At 46.9% G+C, this 17,500-nt stretch overlaps 1 protein-coding gene across 1 annotated transcript in view; it reads right to left on the bottom strand.

Annotated features, from left to right (window-relative positions):
* kcnd3 (potassium voltage-gated channel, Shal-related subfamily, member 3) overlaps nucleotides 1-17,500 on the bottom strand; it is a gene marked incomplete at its 3' end in the record, with an annotated part of 164,463 nt that overhangs the window by 5,226 nt on the left and 141,737 nt on the right. The window contains exon 3 of the mRNA XM_083640948.1: nucleotides 2,011-2,112. Within this exon, the coding sequence (XP_083497074.1) occupies nucleotides 2,011-2,112 (102 nt within the window). The remainder of the gene's footprint in view (nucleotides 1-2,010; nucleotides 2,113-17,500) is intronic.

The raw sequence follows: 17,500 nt of genomic DNA, 5'->3' as shown, positions 1-17,500 counted from the left end.
GCCTTGGAACATTTCTTTTCAGTGCATTGCAGAATGGCATCATTGTGCTTGTCAGAAGCGCAGCGATGTTCCAGATATACAGGCTTTCAGCGGCTTGCATCAGTCTTCCTCAGTAGAATCTGTGCGAGAGTTGTTTATAAAACACAACGCTGAGAAATACTGCCCTGATCCTGCAGCGCTGCCGAAAAGTGAAGTCAAATGACATGTTTGGAAGATTTGTGGTGGCAATTTCTGCGTGTTAAGCGAGCGTCTGGTGTCGTGAGCACAAGCCTCTTTTGCTGAGAGGGTATATTCCTGCGCTGATGACGCGGTTCGCCCTCGCCAAGATGGTGCTCACCTGTGTCCGTGGTGCCTAACGCAGCAGTAAAAACACAGGTGTGTTATTTCTGTCCTCCCCTATAGCTGTGACTGGACTATGGCTCATCACAGGTGGCCACCGTACACTACAGAGTGGAAGCAGCTAGATCTGCTGAGCAACCAAACACACCACACTGTACTGTACTTTACTGTACATGTTTATAGCAGATGTTACATTGTAGGGATATTTCAGTTTGATAACAATCACCATCTTATTTTCACTGTTAAGCACACGTAGCCGATTAACAGCTGACCTCTGACATGAGCAGCCAGCAGGAATCTGTAGTTACTACCTGTAGTGAGACTTTTAATTAACCGGTGCTATTTTTTATTCCAAACTGACCAAATGAATGTTTGAAAAAATTATGTGACACAGGAAATGACAGTTAAGACAGTAAAGGTGACTGACTGCTCATGAATTCAAATGGCTATATTATATATATGTAAATAAGTAGAAATTAGAAAAGTGAAATAGTGATAATGATGCACTATTATTGAAAATGCTACTGGTTGGATTTTTAAAAGAAAACCGCAGGTTTTTATGGTAATTCTATTTAAGTTTGAGCATGCTGATATCATTCTGTTTTTGTCACTGAGAGAGAGAGAGAGAGGGAGAGAGAATGGGAGAGAGAGAGAGAGAATGAGAGAGAGAGAGATAGGGAGAGAGAGAGAGGGGGAGAGAGAATGGGAGAGAGAGAGAGAGAGAATGAGAGATAGAGGGAGAGAGAGATAGAGAGACAGAGAGAGAGGGGGGGGGGGGGGAGAGAGAATGAGAGAGAGAGGGAGAGAGAGATAGAGAGAGAGAGAGAGGGAGAGAGAGATAGAGAGATATAGAGACAGAGAGAGAGAGAGCAGTTGTTTTTTGTTTTGGTGCCGTGACTGCCACAGGCCAATGCAGCGCTCGTGAAGTGCAACATTTTAGTGAGGCAACAACATCCTTGAGTTGTGTTCACATTTGCTGCTGCGTTGCCTGGAGTCTGTTCCTCAGCTGGGCTCACATATGCTCATATAAAGGGGCCGTGCTGATCTACTCTGATCACAGTGAGCCGCTCTGACGACATGCTGTCTGCATTAAGAACTGATCGTGAAAGGAGAGGTCAGCAAGGTCTCTCATCTGCTTACTTACTGAAATCATCCACAACAACAACAAAAACCTAAGCCAGAATAGGAGAAAACAACTCTTATTACTGATAAGAGATCAGTAGATTCCCAAAACACACATGTTATGCATGTTTTGCTCTGGCTATGTGAGCCTTAGCTCCTCAGATGGGGCCCTTCTGGCGGTGCCAAAGCGGTGCCTTTTCCATCCGGGCCTCCGGGGCTTTTGGAGCGACCTGCCTGAGGAGATCAGGCTCACAGAATCACTTACTTCCTTTAAATTACTTCTTAAAACCCATTTTTATAGACTTGCTTTTTATGGTGTCTTTGTATCGTTTATCAGCTTTTTTTTTATCACCTTTTTATGATCTATTGTGTTTTTACGTCTTCAGTCGGTAGCCTAGTCTGCTTTTATTTTGAGTGTCAAAGCACTTTGTAAACTCTGTGAGATGGACTGAGGTCAGGGTTTGGTTCTGTTGGAAGGATGAAAAGCCAGGTTTGAGTTAATCCTCACAAAAGGTGCTGTGGTGTCTGCGGGTCAGAGGCCGGTCTTACCGTGAGCTCCAGGGCGTCGTTGAAGAGGCCATTGCGTTTGCTATGGAGGAAGGCGTTGGAGGTGCCCGCCTTGTTTATTCGTATCCTGGCCAAGCGGGCTTTCTGCAAAAAAACAAGAAACCATGGAAACCACTCGTCAGTCATTGCCTCCCTTGACCACATCAAAAATGACTGGGTATCATTCTGACAACACCCACTGGATTGAGTAAGGGTACTTTAGCGTGCGTGAACTTCAGGTGGGATCTTCTAGTTCAAACACGTCCCACTAAAAGCATTGACTCTGCTCTCCTGTGATACTGCTGGATGATTTATGGTGACCACATGACGACTCATTCCCTTGGTTGACAGCTAGGAGTAGTGCTGCTGGCAAATCTAATATGAATTACAGTGGTGTTAAAGTGTCACCCTGTATTGGAAATACTGTATCTAATCTAACGGGCTTGGTTTGTGCTGCTATGTTAGGAATTGGACTTTTGCTCCATCGCCAACCGCCTGGGTTCTGTTTATTTAAAATAAATCAGGGACATGTCCAGGCCCATAATGCTCTACATCTCCAGTCCTGACCCGCTACGTTAGCGTCGGCTTGAATACATCTTTACTAATCAAACGCGTTAGCGCTCGGCTGGGGCAGAGCACAGCCTCTCCTCACACCGTACTCTCCTCACAGCGTCTCTCTTCCCAGTGTCTCTCCTCACAGCCTCTCTCTTCCCAGTGTCTCTCTTCCCAGTGTCTCTCTTCCCAGTGTCTCTCCTCACAGTCTCTCTCTTCCCAGTGTCTCTCTTCCCAGTGTCTCTCTTCCTAGTGTCTCTCCTCACAGCCTGTCTCTTCCCAGTGTCTCTCTTCCCAGTGTCTCTCCTCACAGCCTCTCTCTTCCCAGTGTCTCTCCTCACAGCGTCTCTCTTCCCAGTGTCTCTCCTCACAGCCTGTCTCTTCCCAGTGTCTCTCTTCCCAGTGTCTCTCCTCACACCGTCTCTCTTCCCAGTGTCTCTCCTCACAGCCTCTCTCTTCCCAGTGTCTCTCCTCACAGACTCTCTCTTCCCAGTGTCTCTCCTCACACCGTCTCTCTTCCCAGTGTCTCTCCTCACAGCCTCTCTCTTCCCAGTGTCTCTCCTCACAGACTCTCTCTTCCCAGTGTCTCTCCTCACAGTCTCTCTCTTCCCAGTGTCTCTCCTCACAGACTCTCTCTTCCCAGTGTCTCTCCTCACAGCCTCTCTCTTCCCAGTGTCTCTCCTCACAGACTCTCTCTTCCCAGTGTCTCTCTTCACAGACTCTCTCTTCCCAGTGTCTCTCCTCACAGCCTCTCTCTTCCCAGTGTCTCTCTTCACAGTCTCTCTCTTCCCAGTGTCTCTCCTCACAGCCTCTCTCTTCCCAGTGTCTCTCCTCACAGTCTCTCTCTTCCCAGTGTCTCTCCTCACAGACTCTCTCTTCCCAGTGTCTCTCCTCACAGTCTCTCTCTTCCCAGTGTCTCTCCTCACAGACTCTCTCTTCCCAGTGTCTCTCTTCACAGTCTCTCTCTTCCCAGTGTCTCTCCTCACAGTCTCTCTCTTCCCAGTGTCTCTCCTCACAGACTCTCTCTTCCCAGTGTCTCTCCTCACAGACTCTCTCTTCCCAGTGTCTCTCCTCACAGACTCTCTCTTCCCAGTGTCTCTCCTCACAGACTCTCTCTTCCCAGTGTCTCTCCTCACAGCCTCTCTCTTCCCAGTGTCTCTCCTCACAGACTCTCTCTTCCCAGTGTCTCTCCTCACAGCCTCTCTCTTCCCAGTGTCTCTCCTCACAGACTCTCTCTTCCCAGTGTCTCTCCTCACAGACTCTCTCTTCCCAGTGTCTCTCCTCACAGTCTCTCTCTTCCCAGTGTCTCTCCTCACACCGTCTCTCTTCCCAGTGTCTCTCCTCACAGTCTCTCTCTTCCCAGTGTCTCTCCTCACAGCCTCTCTCTTCCCAGTGTCTCTCCTCACAGCCTCTCTTCCCAGCGTCTCTCCTCACAGTCTCTCTCTTCCCAGTGTCTCTCCTTACAGCCTCTCTCTTCCCAGTGTCTCTCCTCACAGTCTCTCTCTTCCCAGCGTCTCTCCTCACAGTCTCTCTCTTCCCAGTGTCTCTCCTCACAGTCTCTCTCTTCCCAGTGTCTCTCCTCACAGTGTCTCTCTTTCTTCCCAGTGTCTCTCCTCACAGTGTCTCTCTTCCCAGTGTCTCTCCTCACAGCCTCTCTCTTCCCAGTGTCTCTCCTCACACCGTCTCTCTTCCCAGCGTCTCTCCTCACACCGTCTCTCTTCCCAGCGTCACTCCTCTGAAGCAGTCGAGAGAACAAAGACGCACAAAAACAAGAGGCTGAAGGAGAGATACAAAGGAATCCTTTAGAGTGAACTCCCCATCCATCAATAACTTATACTGCATGTGGTCTGCGAGCTGCAACCCAGGGAGGAAGAGAGACACTGTGGCCTCTCTCAGTGAACCTGCTTCTACAGAATAGTGTGATCTGATCTCAAAGGTCTGCCATTGTCCTGCCAAAGTCGCCTGCTGCGTGCGGGGCGAGGCGCAGCCACAAAGCGCGTGCATTTCCTCCGTGTACTTGCTTTGCCACACGTAGAACGCAGTCAAGTATTCATCAAAGAGAAATAGGTTTACCACACCCTGCTGAGGGGTTAATACACAGTGTGTGTGCGTGCGTGTGTGTGTGTGTGTGTGTGTATGCGCGCGTGTGTGTGTGTGTGTGCCTGTCTGCCTGTGTTTATGCATGCATGCGTGCATGCATGTCCTGTTTACACAACCTAATTAACATAGGCTCCATATATCAGCAGAAATACCTGCTTAAATAAGCCCACTCTGACTCTGGCACAGCGAGAGTTATGGTAATATATGGTAATACAGGCTTGTCCCTCCGCTTGGGCTCCATTTAAAGATTGGCCGGCAGTTAGCTCACTCTTACTAATGCTTTAGGACTCTAAACTGTTACATTTAAAATTGAAGAGGGATAAACAGGGTTGCTAATATTAATTAATCACACACAGAAACACACACAGAAACACACACACACACACGCACGCGCACGCGCACACGCACGCACACACACACACACACACACACACACACACACACACACACACACACACACACACACACACACAGTTCTTTCATTTTCTAATATATTCCTATGCTGTAGTTTTCTCTGGCAGTTTTCTAAGCAAAATGTTGTAATCAGGTACAGGGGGTAGTTGGATTCAGAAATCAGGGAAAGGAGCTACTGAAGCCAAAACAGTTTGATAACCACTGCCTATGTCACACCCTCCTAAGGGATTTCATTCCACATTCATTTTCCCATAGCCGTTTCATAAAATCCTTCTAAAAAGAGTTTTACTTTGCCAAACCAAGCGATTCAGCTATATTTCAGAGTCAGGAGAGACCAGAGAACATTTCACTCTGACCTTTCACCCCGAACCCGCCCCCCGCCCCCCCCACCAAGAGGGCGTGACTTAACACCAAGATGCCCGACTAACTCCCTTCTCATTCTTGTGCTGAATCGGCATCTTTATCTTTTGTCTCTGTTGGCTTTGCCTCTCCTCCCTCACCTCGCTCCCTCTCTCCCTCCCTCCCTCTCTCCCTCCCTCCCTCCCTCCCTCGCTCCCTCACCTCCCTCCCTCCCTCACCTCCCTCCCTCCCTCCCTCACCTCCCTCCCTGTTCTCCTTGACAGGTATTCCTCGCTCTCTTTAGTGCCATCACACTCTGACACCTATGTACCTTTGTGCTGGCACAGCATTCCCACAAGCCTTTGGGATAACCCTTCTCTATATGTTCCGCCATTGAGCTCGGCGAATGGGATTGTCTCTCCGGGGGTCATCGTCGTGCAAACAGGAGGCTGTGACGTGACGTGCCGCGGTGACGGTTGCCAGGCAGCAGCAGCATCAGGGGTAATGGAGGAGGTGTTAAGAACTTGTCGCACTAGATTGAATCTACTTCTGCTGTTGCCTGATGGATTCGCGGGGCCTTTGGGAGCCCGGCGCCCGTGTCTAAGGCCCATCTGTGCTCCCAGGCACAACCACCGTGCGCACGACAGATTGAGCCTGAATTGCTGCTGAAGGATCATTGAGAGCAAACAGGAGGGTAAGGAAGCCATGGAAAAAAAGGCTTTCATTAACGCACAAACGCACGCACGCACGCACGCGCGCACACACACACACACACACACACACACACACACACACACACATACACACATACACACATACACACACACACACACACACACACACACACACACACAGAGACACACACACACTAACACACTAGCATGTTGAAGGTGCATGGGGAGAAAGAGCACGGACATTCTAACACGCAGACACAGATACAGTCACACACATACACACGCAAAGACACAAACTTGGACACACACACACACACACACACACACACACACACCACACACACACACACACACACACACACACACACACACAGAGAGACAGTGTTGAGAGTAAATTGCTCAGTTCTGTTAGAGAAGATTGCAATCACGAAATGGAAACAATCTCTCTGCACTGTGTGTGCTGTGCTGTGTGTGTGTGTGTGTGTGTGTGTGTGTGTGTGTATGTGTGTGTGTGTACGTGTGTGCTGTGCTGTGCTGTGTGTGTGTGTGTGTGTGTGTGTGTACGTGTGTGTGTGTGTGTGTGTGTGTGTGTGTGTGTGTGTGTGTGTGTGTGTGTGTGTGTGTGTGTGTGTGTGTGTGTGTGCGTGTGTGTGTGTGTGTGCGTGTGTGTGTGCTGTGCTGAGGCAGTATTTTCTGCCACAGAGACACTTCTCGGGGTCAGAGGTCACAGAAAGAGCCGCCATAAAAAGGCACGACTTTGTTAAATGATTTGAAGCGATGACACCGAGGCACAATTCTGCAGTCCATCCAAATATCCACACCAGATTATTATCCCACTTATACGCTGGCCACTTACCAAAGATAATAGCGTTTTCACACTTTTCATATTTAAATCCAAAACACTTTACTCGCAATACCTCCGTTTCCTTGGTAACAGGTAAAAAGGGTCCGACTATTAGCCGGAAACACAGTCACTTCTGTCCCATTAAAAGCATGCAATTCTAATGCAATAGAGATGATGTTACTCCTGGAAACTATACCACCTGGTAACACAGCAGCTTTCTGCTCCCAAACATCCTAAATAATGGACACCCTCTAACTAATCACATGTCCGATCTTCAATATTGTTGCTTGAGACGGTCCAGAGGTTTTCCTCACACCCCGAGTGTCAATATATCGATCCAGACATGTTTTTTCCCCTCCCTCTGTATTCCTTCTTCCTGCCACGGAGCCGATCTTGGATCAATCAGGCTTCAGAAATGCTGGAGAATGATGCAAGCCAACACAAATGCTTCATTTAACATTACTTGCTGCCAGCTGAGGGATCCAAACTGGCATCTCCTCAAATGATAAAACAAACAAACAGTTAGAAATGCGCTTGGCTCCAACATCATACTACATTGAGCACAGCCAGTAAGTTATGTTAGAAGTTAAATGTTTTGCTGAGAGTATATTATACATGTAAAATTCGTGGCATCTGGTGAGTTACAACTTTGCTAATCCCTCAAGACATATTTTCGGTTTGCATGAAAATCTGTCGGCGTGGTTGAAGAAAATCCGGATAATAGGGCTCTGTAAAATCAGCATAAAGGGCCGCGTTATTTTTTTTTGGTTATTCATGCTTGCCCCAAAAGATTAAAAAATATATATACTTTTATTATTTTTGAATACCGATGGATTGCCAGATTGCAACTTTGCTCAACTGCATGTATAGGAAACCAGCTCCTCATCAGCCAGACCAGTCTCTGTGGTCCTCTGATTGGATGATTGAGGCAGCTCCAATATATATTATTGTGATGCTACCCATATACGTGACGAAGGTCGGACAGACCGAAACATCGTAAGATATCTTTCAGCAGTAAGCGAGACGGTGTGCAGGAGTTTTTCAAAACTAGTCAGAAACATCAAAAAATAATGGACACCGTCCAACCAATCAAATGTTCGATGTTCAATGTTGCTGCTTGAAACGGTCCAGAGGTTTTCCACATATCTCAAGTGTCAATATATTGATCCAATATATTGATCCAGACACGTTTTCTTTCCGTCTTTGTTGTCATGGAGGCGCGATCTAGCAGGCTTCCAAAATTCTGGCTAATGATACAAGCAAACACAATGCTTCATTTAACATCATTTGCTGCCAGCTGAGACCCAAACTGGCATATCCTCAAAATGATAAGGAAAGAAAAGAAAGAACAAAAAAGAAAAAGTTAGATATCCACTTAGCCAACAATGCCATAGTACACTGAGCACAGCCAGCAGCAAGTTCTATGATAGAAGTGACGTTTTGAGCTGAGAGTAAAAGTTTAAATTCATGGCACCTGGTGAGTTACAACTTTGTTAAATTGCACGTATCAGATTTGGCTCAGTTAGAAGTGGAGCAATGGAGCTAAGGGACCAGATTAAGCCCTGCCTCAGGTCTGCCTCACAGCCACACCAATGAAAGAGGAGAGCATCAGACAAGAAAGTCCACACACACACACACACACACACGCACACACACACACGCACGCGGGCACGCACACACCTTAATAGCTATGGAAGTGCTTTTGGTTTTTCTTTTGGACTTGCCACTCATTTATTTAAACGGTCGCTTTTCTACATGTTGATGATGACCTTTCTGCCACAGGGAAATAAGCCACTTACTTTCTCTAAACTCTAGTAGAGCAGAATATACTTGAGAGGCTAATACTGAGTACTGACCTTACACCAAAAGACTTTTCAAGCGGTTCCTCTGTCGCAGACAAATTGCCAATGTGGGGATCAAATCAGGAGAGTTTAGCTGGAGTTGTTGTGGCGCGCTCCCGTCACCTCCATGGTTTGGTGTAAGGTGGTGATAAAACTCAGTCCAGCTGTCTGGACTCAGTCCTCATCTCATCTTGACGTTCAGACAAAATCAAACATGTTTAATATTATCGGTAGTCTTTAAGCCTTGGCTCATGCATGTAGTGTAGTTCAATGACGTGAACATTGCCAACCAGGGCTTTCTCCAGCACCAAAACAGGACACCAGTATATATATATATATCTCTCTCTCTCTCTCTCTCTCTCTCTCTCTCTCTCTCTCTCTCTCTCTCTCTCTCTCTCTCTCTCTCTCTCTCTCTCTCTCTCTCTCTCTCTCTCTCTCTCTCTCTCTCTCTCTCTCTCTCTCTCTCTCTCTCTCTCTCTCTCTCTCTCTCTGATAGAAAAGTCCATCTGGTGTCAGTGAGGGAAGAAAGCCAATCCAAGCCCTCAGACACCCTAAGATTGACCTTAGGGTCAGAGTTAAGGTGTCCATAAAATAGAATCGGCTGCACAAAACATAAGGTTCTCCATGAGGTTAAACATTTTATGGAAAACATAAGCACAAGATTTCAGGGTGGTTTGTGCAGCCGATTCTATTTCATGGACACCTTAACTAAGGGAAATCTTAACCTAAGGTGCTTTGTTCAACTGGGCCCTGGCCTATACAGACATCTGCCTGTGCAGCAAGGAGAGCTTAGCTAGGCCTGACACCACTCAGAGGGAAAATACATGTGCTAAGCCTGGATTAGCTCCTCTATACAGACAGCAGAGAGGTACAGAGGCGCTCTGCAGGAAGGCTGCTCACCCAGTCTTACAAAGGACACCATTCATAGTGAGTGAAATCCTCCTGTCAAGATGCCTTCATCTCTCTCCGTTTGGTCTGTCTTCTGGCTTTGTGCAGACAACATTATTGATTATCTAGAAGGGCAAAACCCCGCTCAGCCCAGGAGTCAGCCCCACCTTTTGACTTCTTCAACTTGGAGAGGACTACAAACACGAAATACTGGTGCAATATGAGAGAGAGAGAGAGAGAGAGAGAGAGAGAGAGAGAGACACACACAGAGAGACAGAGAGAGAGAGAGAGAGAGAGAGAGAGAGACACAGAGAGACAGAGAGAGAGAGAGAGAGAGAGAGAGAGAGAGATCTTCAGATTTTGTGACTATGTTACTGGGTAACAAAATGTCTTTTTGTTTTTCTGTTTTTGTTTTTGTAATTAGTAAGTGTTACTATATATACTTTGCTTTGGCAATGTAAGATCCAATAGACATGAGACATTTAGTCATTTTGCTGTGCCGTTTGAGGACAGACCACTCGTCAAAACCAAGACAAAAGACTTTCAGTGAAAGTGGGGAAAGTAAGATGGAAATGGACTTTTCACAGAACAGGGAATTATGGGAGCAAACAATGAGAGAGAGAGATGTGTTTAGAGCCTGCAGCTCTCATCCTGGGGCTGGATTCATAATTTCCTGTGAAGAAGTCCACACAGTTCACCGCTCATCTGTACACTACATTCTTTCTTTGTGTGCGTACATTTGTGGGCACTAGAACTACCCACTGAACTGTGATTGGTGGTCTAGAAGGGCAAACATACCGGTACTCAGCCAGGTGTGTGTGTGTGTGTGTGTGTGTGTGTGTGTGTTACTGTAAAGCAACATACGTTACGCCTACCATACACTAGAAAAACTTAGAAACTACTTTTAAAAGCCTAAAGTCTGACACACTCTGACAGCAGCTCACATCTAAAGACAACAAGTCGTTAAGTTTTTAGTCACAAACTGTAAGACCTACCACACACTGGAAGACTTTGAAAAGACTTTGAAAAGACTAAAGTCTGACAACCTCTCATTTGAAGTCACAGACTGTAAAATGGACCACACTGTAAATGACCCCAAGGCACAGTGCAGTTCACACGTGTAGGCTCATTTGTAATGTATTTAATTGCTAGATTGCTTTTATTTTGTCATTTCCCAAATTCCCATGAACATGTAAGTGATTTTATTTTGAAAAGACAGTACAGGTAGGCATAGGTAACGGACGCAACTTGACGGGTGGTGCAGCAGAGAACAAGGAGAAGTACACAAACGGTGGGGGGGGAGAGAGAGAGAGAGAGAGAGAGAGAGAGAGAGAGAGAGAGAGAGAGAGAGAGAGAGAGAGAGAGAGAGACATTTTGCTATGTCGTTTGAGGTCAAGGAAGTGGTAAATTCAGATAAAGATGGAAATTTTGTTTAGGACAGGCAACAATAATGGGGGGCAAACAGTGAGAGATATGTTTATTGTTTAGAGCCTGTGGTCCTAATACTGTAGATTCATGATTTACTGTGCAGTAAAGAAAAAAAAAAGGCGAAGAAAAAGCCCACACAGTTCACTGCTCATCTGTAGACACATTTGTCTTTGTACCCACAACTACTACCCACTGAACTGTAAATTAAGCAGAATTAAGGAGAAATGGGTGTAAAATTAGAGAAGGATAAACCTCCTCCCTTCTGTGTGAGTAGGTTGAAGTGGCCAATTACAGAACAAAATGAATGTGTTTATTAGAGAAAGGTGAACACGTTGCAATAATAAAACATAATGAACAGCTAAAATAAGTGCTCACAAACATTCGTTATACTCAGACTAATCACTTCGTTCTGGACTATTAATTCCCTTTTACTTGTATCTTTTGGCTATAGTTAAGGCTGTTATAATCTGCTCCTCAGTTTCCTGGTTCAACCACTCCTTCATCTCCTCAGGCCTGCCAGCCTTTAGCCATCCACCAGGTGTCCTCAGACCTTCCCTCCTCTCATCAGCCCTGCAGTCACCTGTGCGTCTACCTCCAACTCTCTCAGGCCCAATTCCAATCCGCCCCCTAAAGACTCAAGCCCTGAACCCTCAGTCCCTCTAATGGAAGTGGTCTGAAAGTGGTTGAGTCATCAAGTGTGGAAGGGATCCACATTGGATAAATAGGAGGATTGGGACAGCAGAGCCCTTTGCACTTGACAAGATGATGTTGACTCTGGCAGGTTTGGGGCTCGCTATATATTGTTTATTGTCAAGACGCTTTGAGGGATAGACTCCCTGATGAGTCTGTTCTCATCCAGGCTCTGGCTCTACAGAGTGGACAACAGGTCATTTAAAAATAAATGTAGCCTACTGCAAAATCTGCAATCTGCAACATGTGTAATTATAATTAAAATAAGCATAATAATGACATGTCACCCAACATTATACACAATGTCAATACTGTACAATACAGATTCGGTAAAACTATTTCTCATTCATCAAAAAAGTTGTGGATTGCAATTGTAATAGAAATGATCGATGATTATTCTAGGATTGTGTAAAATAACTACTTGCATTCCTCTGATATAATATTTTTGTCTAATCTGAAATCCCTATTAATGTAATGTTTCATTGTCAATTAAGGCATTCCAGCGCACTCGCAAACACTGCGTTCGTTTCGCGCGTGTGTTCTTTATTTTTTGACAGATATTTGCAGCCTTCCTCGTTTATACGTCACAACGCTATGCATTGTGGGCAATTCCCTTTCCGTAAGTGGCCATAGCTGCTCCCTTACGGTAAGGGGGAAGAAAGGGCTCACTCTGAGCCCTCATTCACTTTGCGATTTCAGCGTGGGACATCCCTAAACCCTCACTCCCTTCACGTGAACGCGCCTTTAAGGGGGTGAGTCAGTAAGGGGGCGAACTGGAATTGGGCCCCAGTCTTCTCTCTGTGTTTTCCCTTTGTTCCTCCCAGGCCCTGCCCTGTAGTTCCTGCTTTGCCCTCTGGGTTGAGCCATCCTGACGTCCAGCAGCGTTCACCCTTTGAAGGGAGCCGCCGTGCCATTTTCACGGGATACCGTGGGGCCTCCAGAAGGAGACGGGGTCCCCATGACTCCCAACACCATCTCAGCTCTCTCAGCTGCTTTTGTGCTATAGAGACTCAGCTGCCCAGCACCACACAGACTCAGCTGCCCAGCACCACACAGTCTCAGCTGCCCAGCACCACACAGTCTCAGCTGCTTTTGTGCTATAGAGACTCAGCTGCCCAGCACCACACAGTCTCAGCTGCCCAGCACCACACAGACTCAGCTGCCCAGCACCACACAGACTCAGCTGCCCAGCACCACACAGTCTCAGCTGCCCAGCACCACACAGTCTCAGCTGCCCAGCACCACACAGTCTCAGCTGCTTTTGTGCTATAGAGACTCAGCTGCCCAGCACCACACAGTCTCAGCTGCCCAGCACCACACAGACTCAGCTGCCCAGCACCACACAGACTCAGCTGCCCAGCACCACACAGTCTCAGCTGCCCAGCACCACACAGACTCAGCTGCCCAGCACCACACAGTCTCAGCTGCCCAGCACCACACAGACTCAGCTGCCCAGCACCACACAGTCTCAGCTGCCCAGCACCACACAGACTCAGCTGCCCAGCACCACACAGTCTCAGCTGCCCAGCACCACACAGTCTCAGCTGCCCAGCACCACACAGTCTCAGCTGCCCAGCACCACACAGTCTCAGCTGCCCAGCACCACACAGACTCAGCTGCCCAGCACCACACAGACTCAGCTGCAGCACCACACAGACTCAGCTGCCCAGCGTCACACAGACTCAGCTGCCCAGCACCACACAGTCTCAGCTGCCCAGCACCACACAGTCTCAGCTGCCCAGCACCACACAGACTCAGCTTCCCAACTCCAGTTCGATTGCTAGTGCCTTGGTCAGGGGCACTGACAGGAGTATTAACCTAACATACATGTCTTTGATGGTGGGAGGAAACCCAAACAAACACAGGGAGAACATACAAACTCCACACAGAAAGGACCTGGGATGGATCGGGGTTTGAACCCGGGTTTGAACACAGGACTTTTTTTGCTGTGAGGCAACAGTGTTAACCACTGAGCCACCCAGTCAATCCCAGCCAGACCTCACTGACCATCCGTCTGCCGTCTCCGCCCAACCCACAACCTGACCTCCAACGATGCTTTTCCAGCAGCCTGCCCATCCTCAGTCCAGAGTGTCTCCGGTGGTCCTCCAGACCTGTCCTGCCACCAGACTGGCCTGCATGCATGCTTCTCTCAGTCCCCCTGTCAGTCCCCAGCAGAATCCTCAGCCAACTCATCTTGGATAGAATGCAAGAATCACTGGGCAAGATATTCAGGAAGGAACAAGCAGGTTTTCGGAAGTCCGGAACTCCTGTACAGATCACATTGCATCGCTCAGAATAAGTGTGGAGCAATGCATTGAAAAGCAGACTGTTCATAAAGTTTGACTTTGAAAAGGCTTTTGATGGCCTAGAGACAGAAACATTCTGTGGAAGCTGCTCCGACATTATGGAATAGCCATGAAACTAGTCAACCTCAGCAAATGGCTTCGGAGTTCTCTCCTCCTGCACCTACACACCTGTCAGCCATCAGCCAATTAGGCCTGTGACTTTGTTCCGCCTCCACCTGCCTGCCATCAGCCAATCAGCTCCCAGCCCCATCCCATCCAGCCAGCTGTTCTCGGTTTCTCATTAGTCTCAATGCGTGTGTGTGTGTGTGTGTGTGTGTGTGTGTGTGTGTGTGTGTGTGTGTGTGTGTGTGTGTGTCTGTGCATAGTCTGCGTTCCCCTCTAAGTATTTGTCAGATCTTCTGTGTTGTTTCCGTGCCGTAGTCTTCAAAGACGTGTTACCTGCCAGATTTGGGATTCTCTGTTCCCTTCACCTGCCAGCCGTTTAGGTTTGTTAGCCTTTCGGCTTAGCTGTTCTCATCTGTACAACAAGCGCCTAAAACAACAAGTGAAGCCGTGTGGCATTTGGGTCCAGACTCCCGACTTACTGTCTGACAGCTCTAGCTAAGGAGATTTGCTCACTGCCTGTACATACTTGTTCATTGTGCCTACACAAAGAGACGTACAGGAAACTGTGGAGAGACTGCTTTTTGAGACAAGACATACAATTTTGAAGCTATCCACCTTATTTCTAGCTGCCATGATGATGCCTGATGGGTGCTTCTTCCGGTGTAATAGACTGTTTTTAACTTGACAAAAAAAAACGTCTATGAGGATTTTACAGCAGAGCCATTCTGCTCTACAGCCGTGTCGTTCGGGTGCTGGGATAACGTACTGCATTGTGGGTAGTCGGCTACTGTGGCTAATGCTAGTGGCTAGCGTAATAGTTACTTTACATGGCAGTAAAACGCCACTGAATGACCAAATTGATTGAACTTTTAACCATTTCGAGTAACACTGTTTCCATACGGACCCCCAGCGTTGGTTAGTTGTTTATAACGTGACTATATTTATAACTTTTATAACGTACTCCAGTTTCCGGTTTATAATTCGGGTCTGCAGCCGAGTATAACAAAGGAAATGGCAAGCTGCAACAATAAGTCACGTTAAACCGGACCTTGTACCCACAATTATTTTTTACAGTGGGGCATTCAAAAATAAGGTTGATAAGCTGATATTATTTCCTGCCCCCCCCTCCTCTCTCTCTCTCTCTCTCTCTCTCTCTCTCTCTCTCTCTCTCTCTCTCTCTCTCTCACTTTTTATCCCACTGCATCACTTGCCCTTTGTGATTTTTCATTTAAATCTTACTCTCTCAGGTGTCCTATTCAGAAATTGTAATTAGAACTTCCTGCGGATATCCTTAACTTTATGCAAAATAGGCTACGAGGAAGAGCTAAATGCGGTACCCTCTGCACACTGCCAATTAGTCTCAGAACAAAGATCTCCTCCTACTATCACTTGATTGGCTCGTGCATCATCAAACCAGAAAAGGACTTTATTCCCGGTGTCCAATTCATTGTGGAACAAAAGACAGTGGCGCAGGCAGGAGAGTCATGGTGCTGTTGCTGCTGTGTGTGGCGCCCTGCCTGCCACCCACAGCAACTAGTGGCATCCTCATGTATCTTCCCTTTGTGCAGTGAGATAGATCAGCGGCTGTCTCTCCACCGCCACCCAGATGGACGGCTAATTGTAATGGGAGCCCAGAACAGCTAACGATTAGACCTGAATGAAGATGGATATGGACAGGGAGGAAGGGGGGGATGGGGAGCACAAAAAAAGAGAAGAACGCGGGGAGAACAGAGGGGGAGAGGAGTTAGCAAAATGCTGGAGGACTAAGGGTGCTTTCTCACTTGGAACAATCGCTTTCGTTCCGTTCCATTCCGCGCCCGGGCAACGATTAACCCCCCCCCCCCTCTTCCCCGCTGGTCAGCTTTCACATTACAACAATTCTTCCGCGCTCGGAAACGGAACAGAGTGCACTTGCGTCATCATCAACTATGCCTGCAGTGTATCCTCACTCCGTGTGTTGTCTATGTGGTTCGGAACGGTTGGCTTTCACATTTGCAAGTGTTCCGTGCCCGGGCACACCAAAGCGTTCCCCAGATCACCTTTTTAAGTGGATCCTGTCACGGTTCCCCCCCGTTGCACGCCCGGGCGCGGAACGGAACGGAACGGAACGGAACGGAACGGAACGCAACGTTCACACTCATCAAACGTTCCGAAACTGGGGTCAATTTGGGGACAAGTGTGCTCGGGAACGGTACCGGGGGCGCCAGTGTGAAAGCACCCTAACAGGGCATTTCCTCTCTTCCTCTCTATGACGCCCCCCCCCCCCCCCCGCTCTCCCCTCCTGCCGACCAGTATCTTATTTTACTCTCAGTTCAACATGGCGTTATTCTTAGAAATGATCTCAGGATGAGTGGATGGTCTGTGAGATATAACCAGGCGCAGGTAATAAATGCTGAACAAATGGCGCTCAGCTGTGGCAAATGACCAGTGACACTAGCTAAATGGTGGGCTTAATGGCCGTGAAGGTCATGTGTCATTAAGGTTATAGAGCATTAAAGAACACTACATGTCACATAGTAGGTCGTAATGGGCCTTTGAAGGATACGCTGTGCCTGAGTAAAGCCATGGCCGGGGTGGGATGTTGAAGATCTCAGATGTAATTAGCGATGACAGAGGGGCAGTGGAGAGTGGAGCAGATAATGGTAATGACTAGGGGTGTCACGATACACTGGGTTCACGATAACGATACGATACGATTTTAACAATATTTTTTTAAACTTGAATAATGACAATATATGACTGGAAAAGTAGTATTTTATTTGAAATGCACAAATACAAAACATGCTGTTGTGGGAAATTGTTATTACAATAACAACTAGAAAAAACATGAGATTGGAGATAAGGCTTATCTTGAAATAGAATGAGTTACACCGTCACTTAGATTTACTTTGAACTAAAAGGTTTCTCAGCAGTATAAATTCTCATTATGCATCTTCAGTTTTTCTTCAAACTCAAACAACAAGACTTTTCTTAGTCTATTTTTTATGCATCTTCAGTTTTTCCTGTCAAGTAAACAGTTTTGCCAGAAACTCAATTGAATGGTTTCTCTCCTGTATAACTTCTCATGTGTCTCTTCAGAGACTTGTTCAACTGAACTACTTTCAAAACAAAGACGTTTCTTTGTCTATTTTTGAAAAAAAAAAAAAAAAAAAAAAAAAAAAAAAAAAAAAAAATCACGATATGAGATTTCATCTCAACGATACATATCGTGACGTTTTACTATCGCGAAATTTCGTGGGACGATATATTGTGACACCCCTAGTAATGACTCTATCATACACACCAGATTGCTGTCTTTTATAGTAATGATAG

The sequence above is a fragment of the Poromitra crassiceps genome (genome assembly GCF_964638095.1).
Source record: "Poromitra crassiceps genome assembly, chromosome: 8".
In the NCBI taxonomy this organism is placed as follows: domain Eukaryota; kingdom Metazoa; phylum Chordata; class Actinopteri; order Beryciformes; family Melamphaidae; genus Poromitra; species Poromitra crassiceps.
The sequence above is the reverse complement of the archived record's forward strand: the minus strand, read 5'-3'. Positions and strand labels throughout refer to the sequence as shown.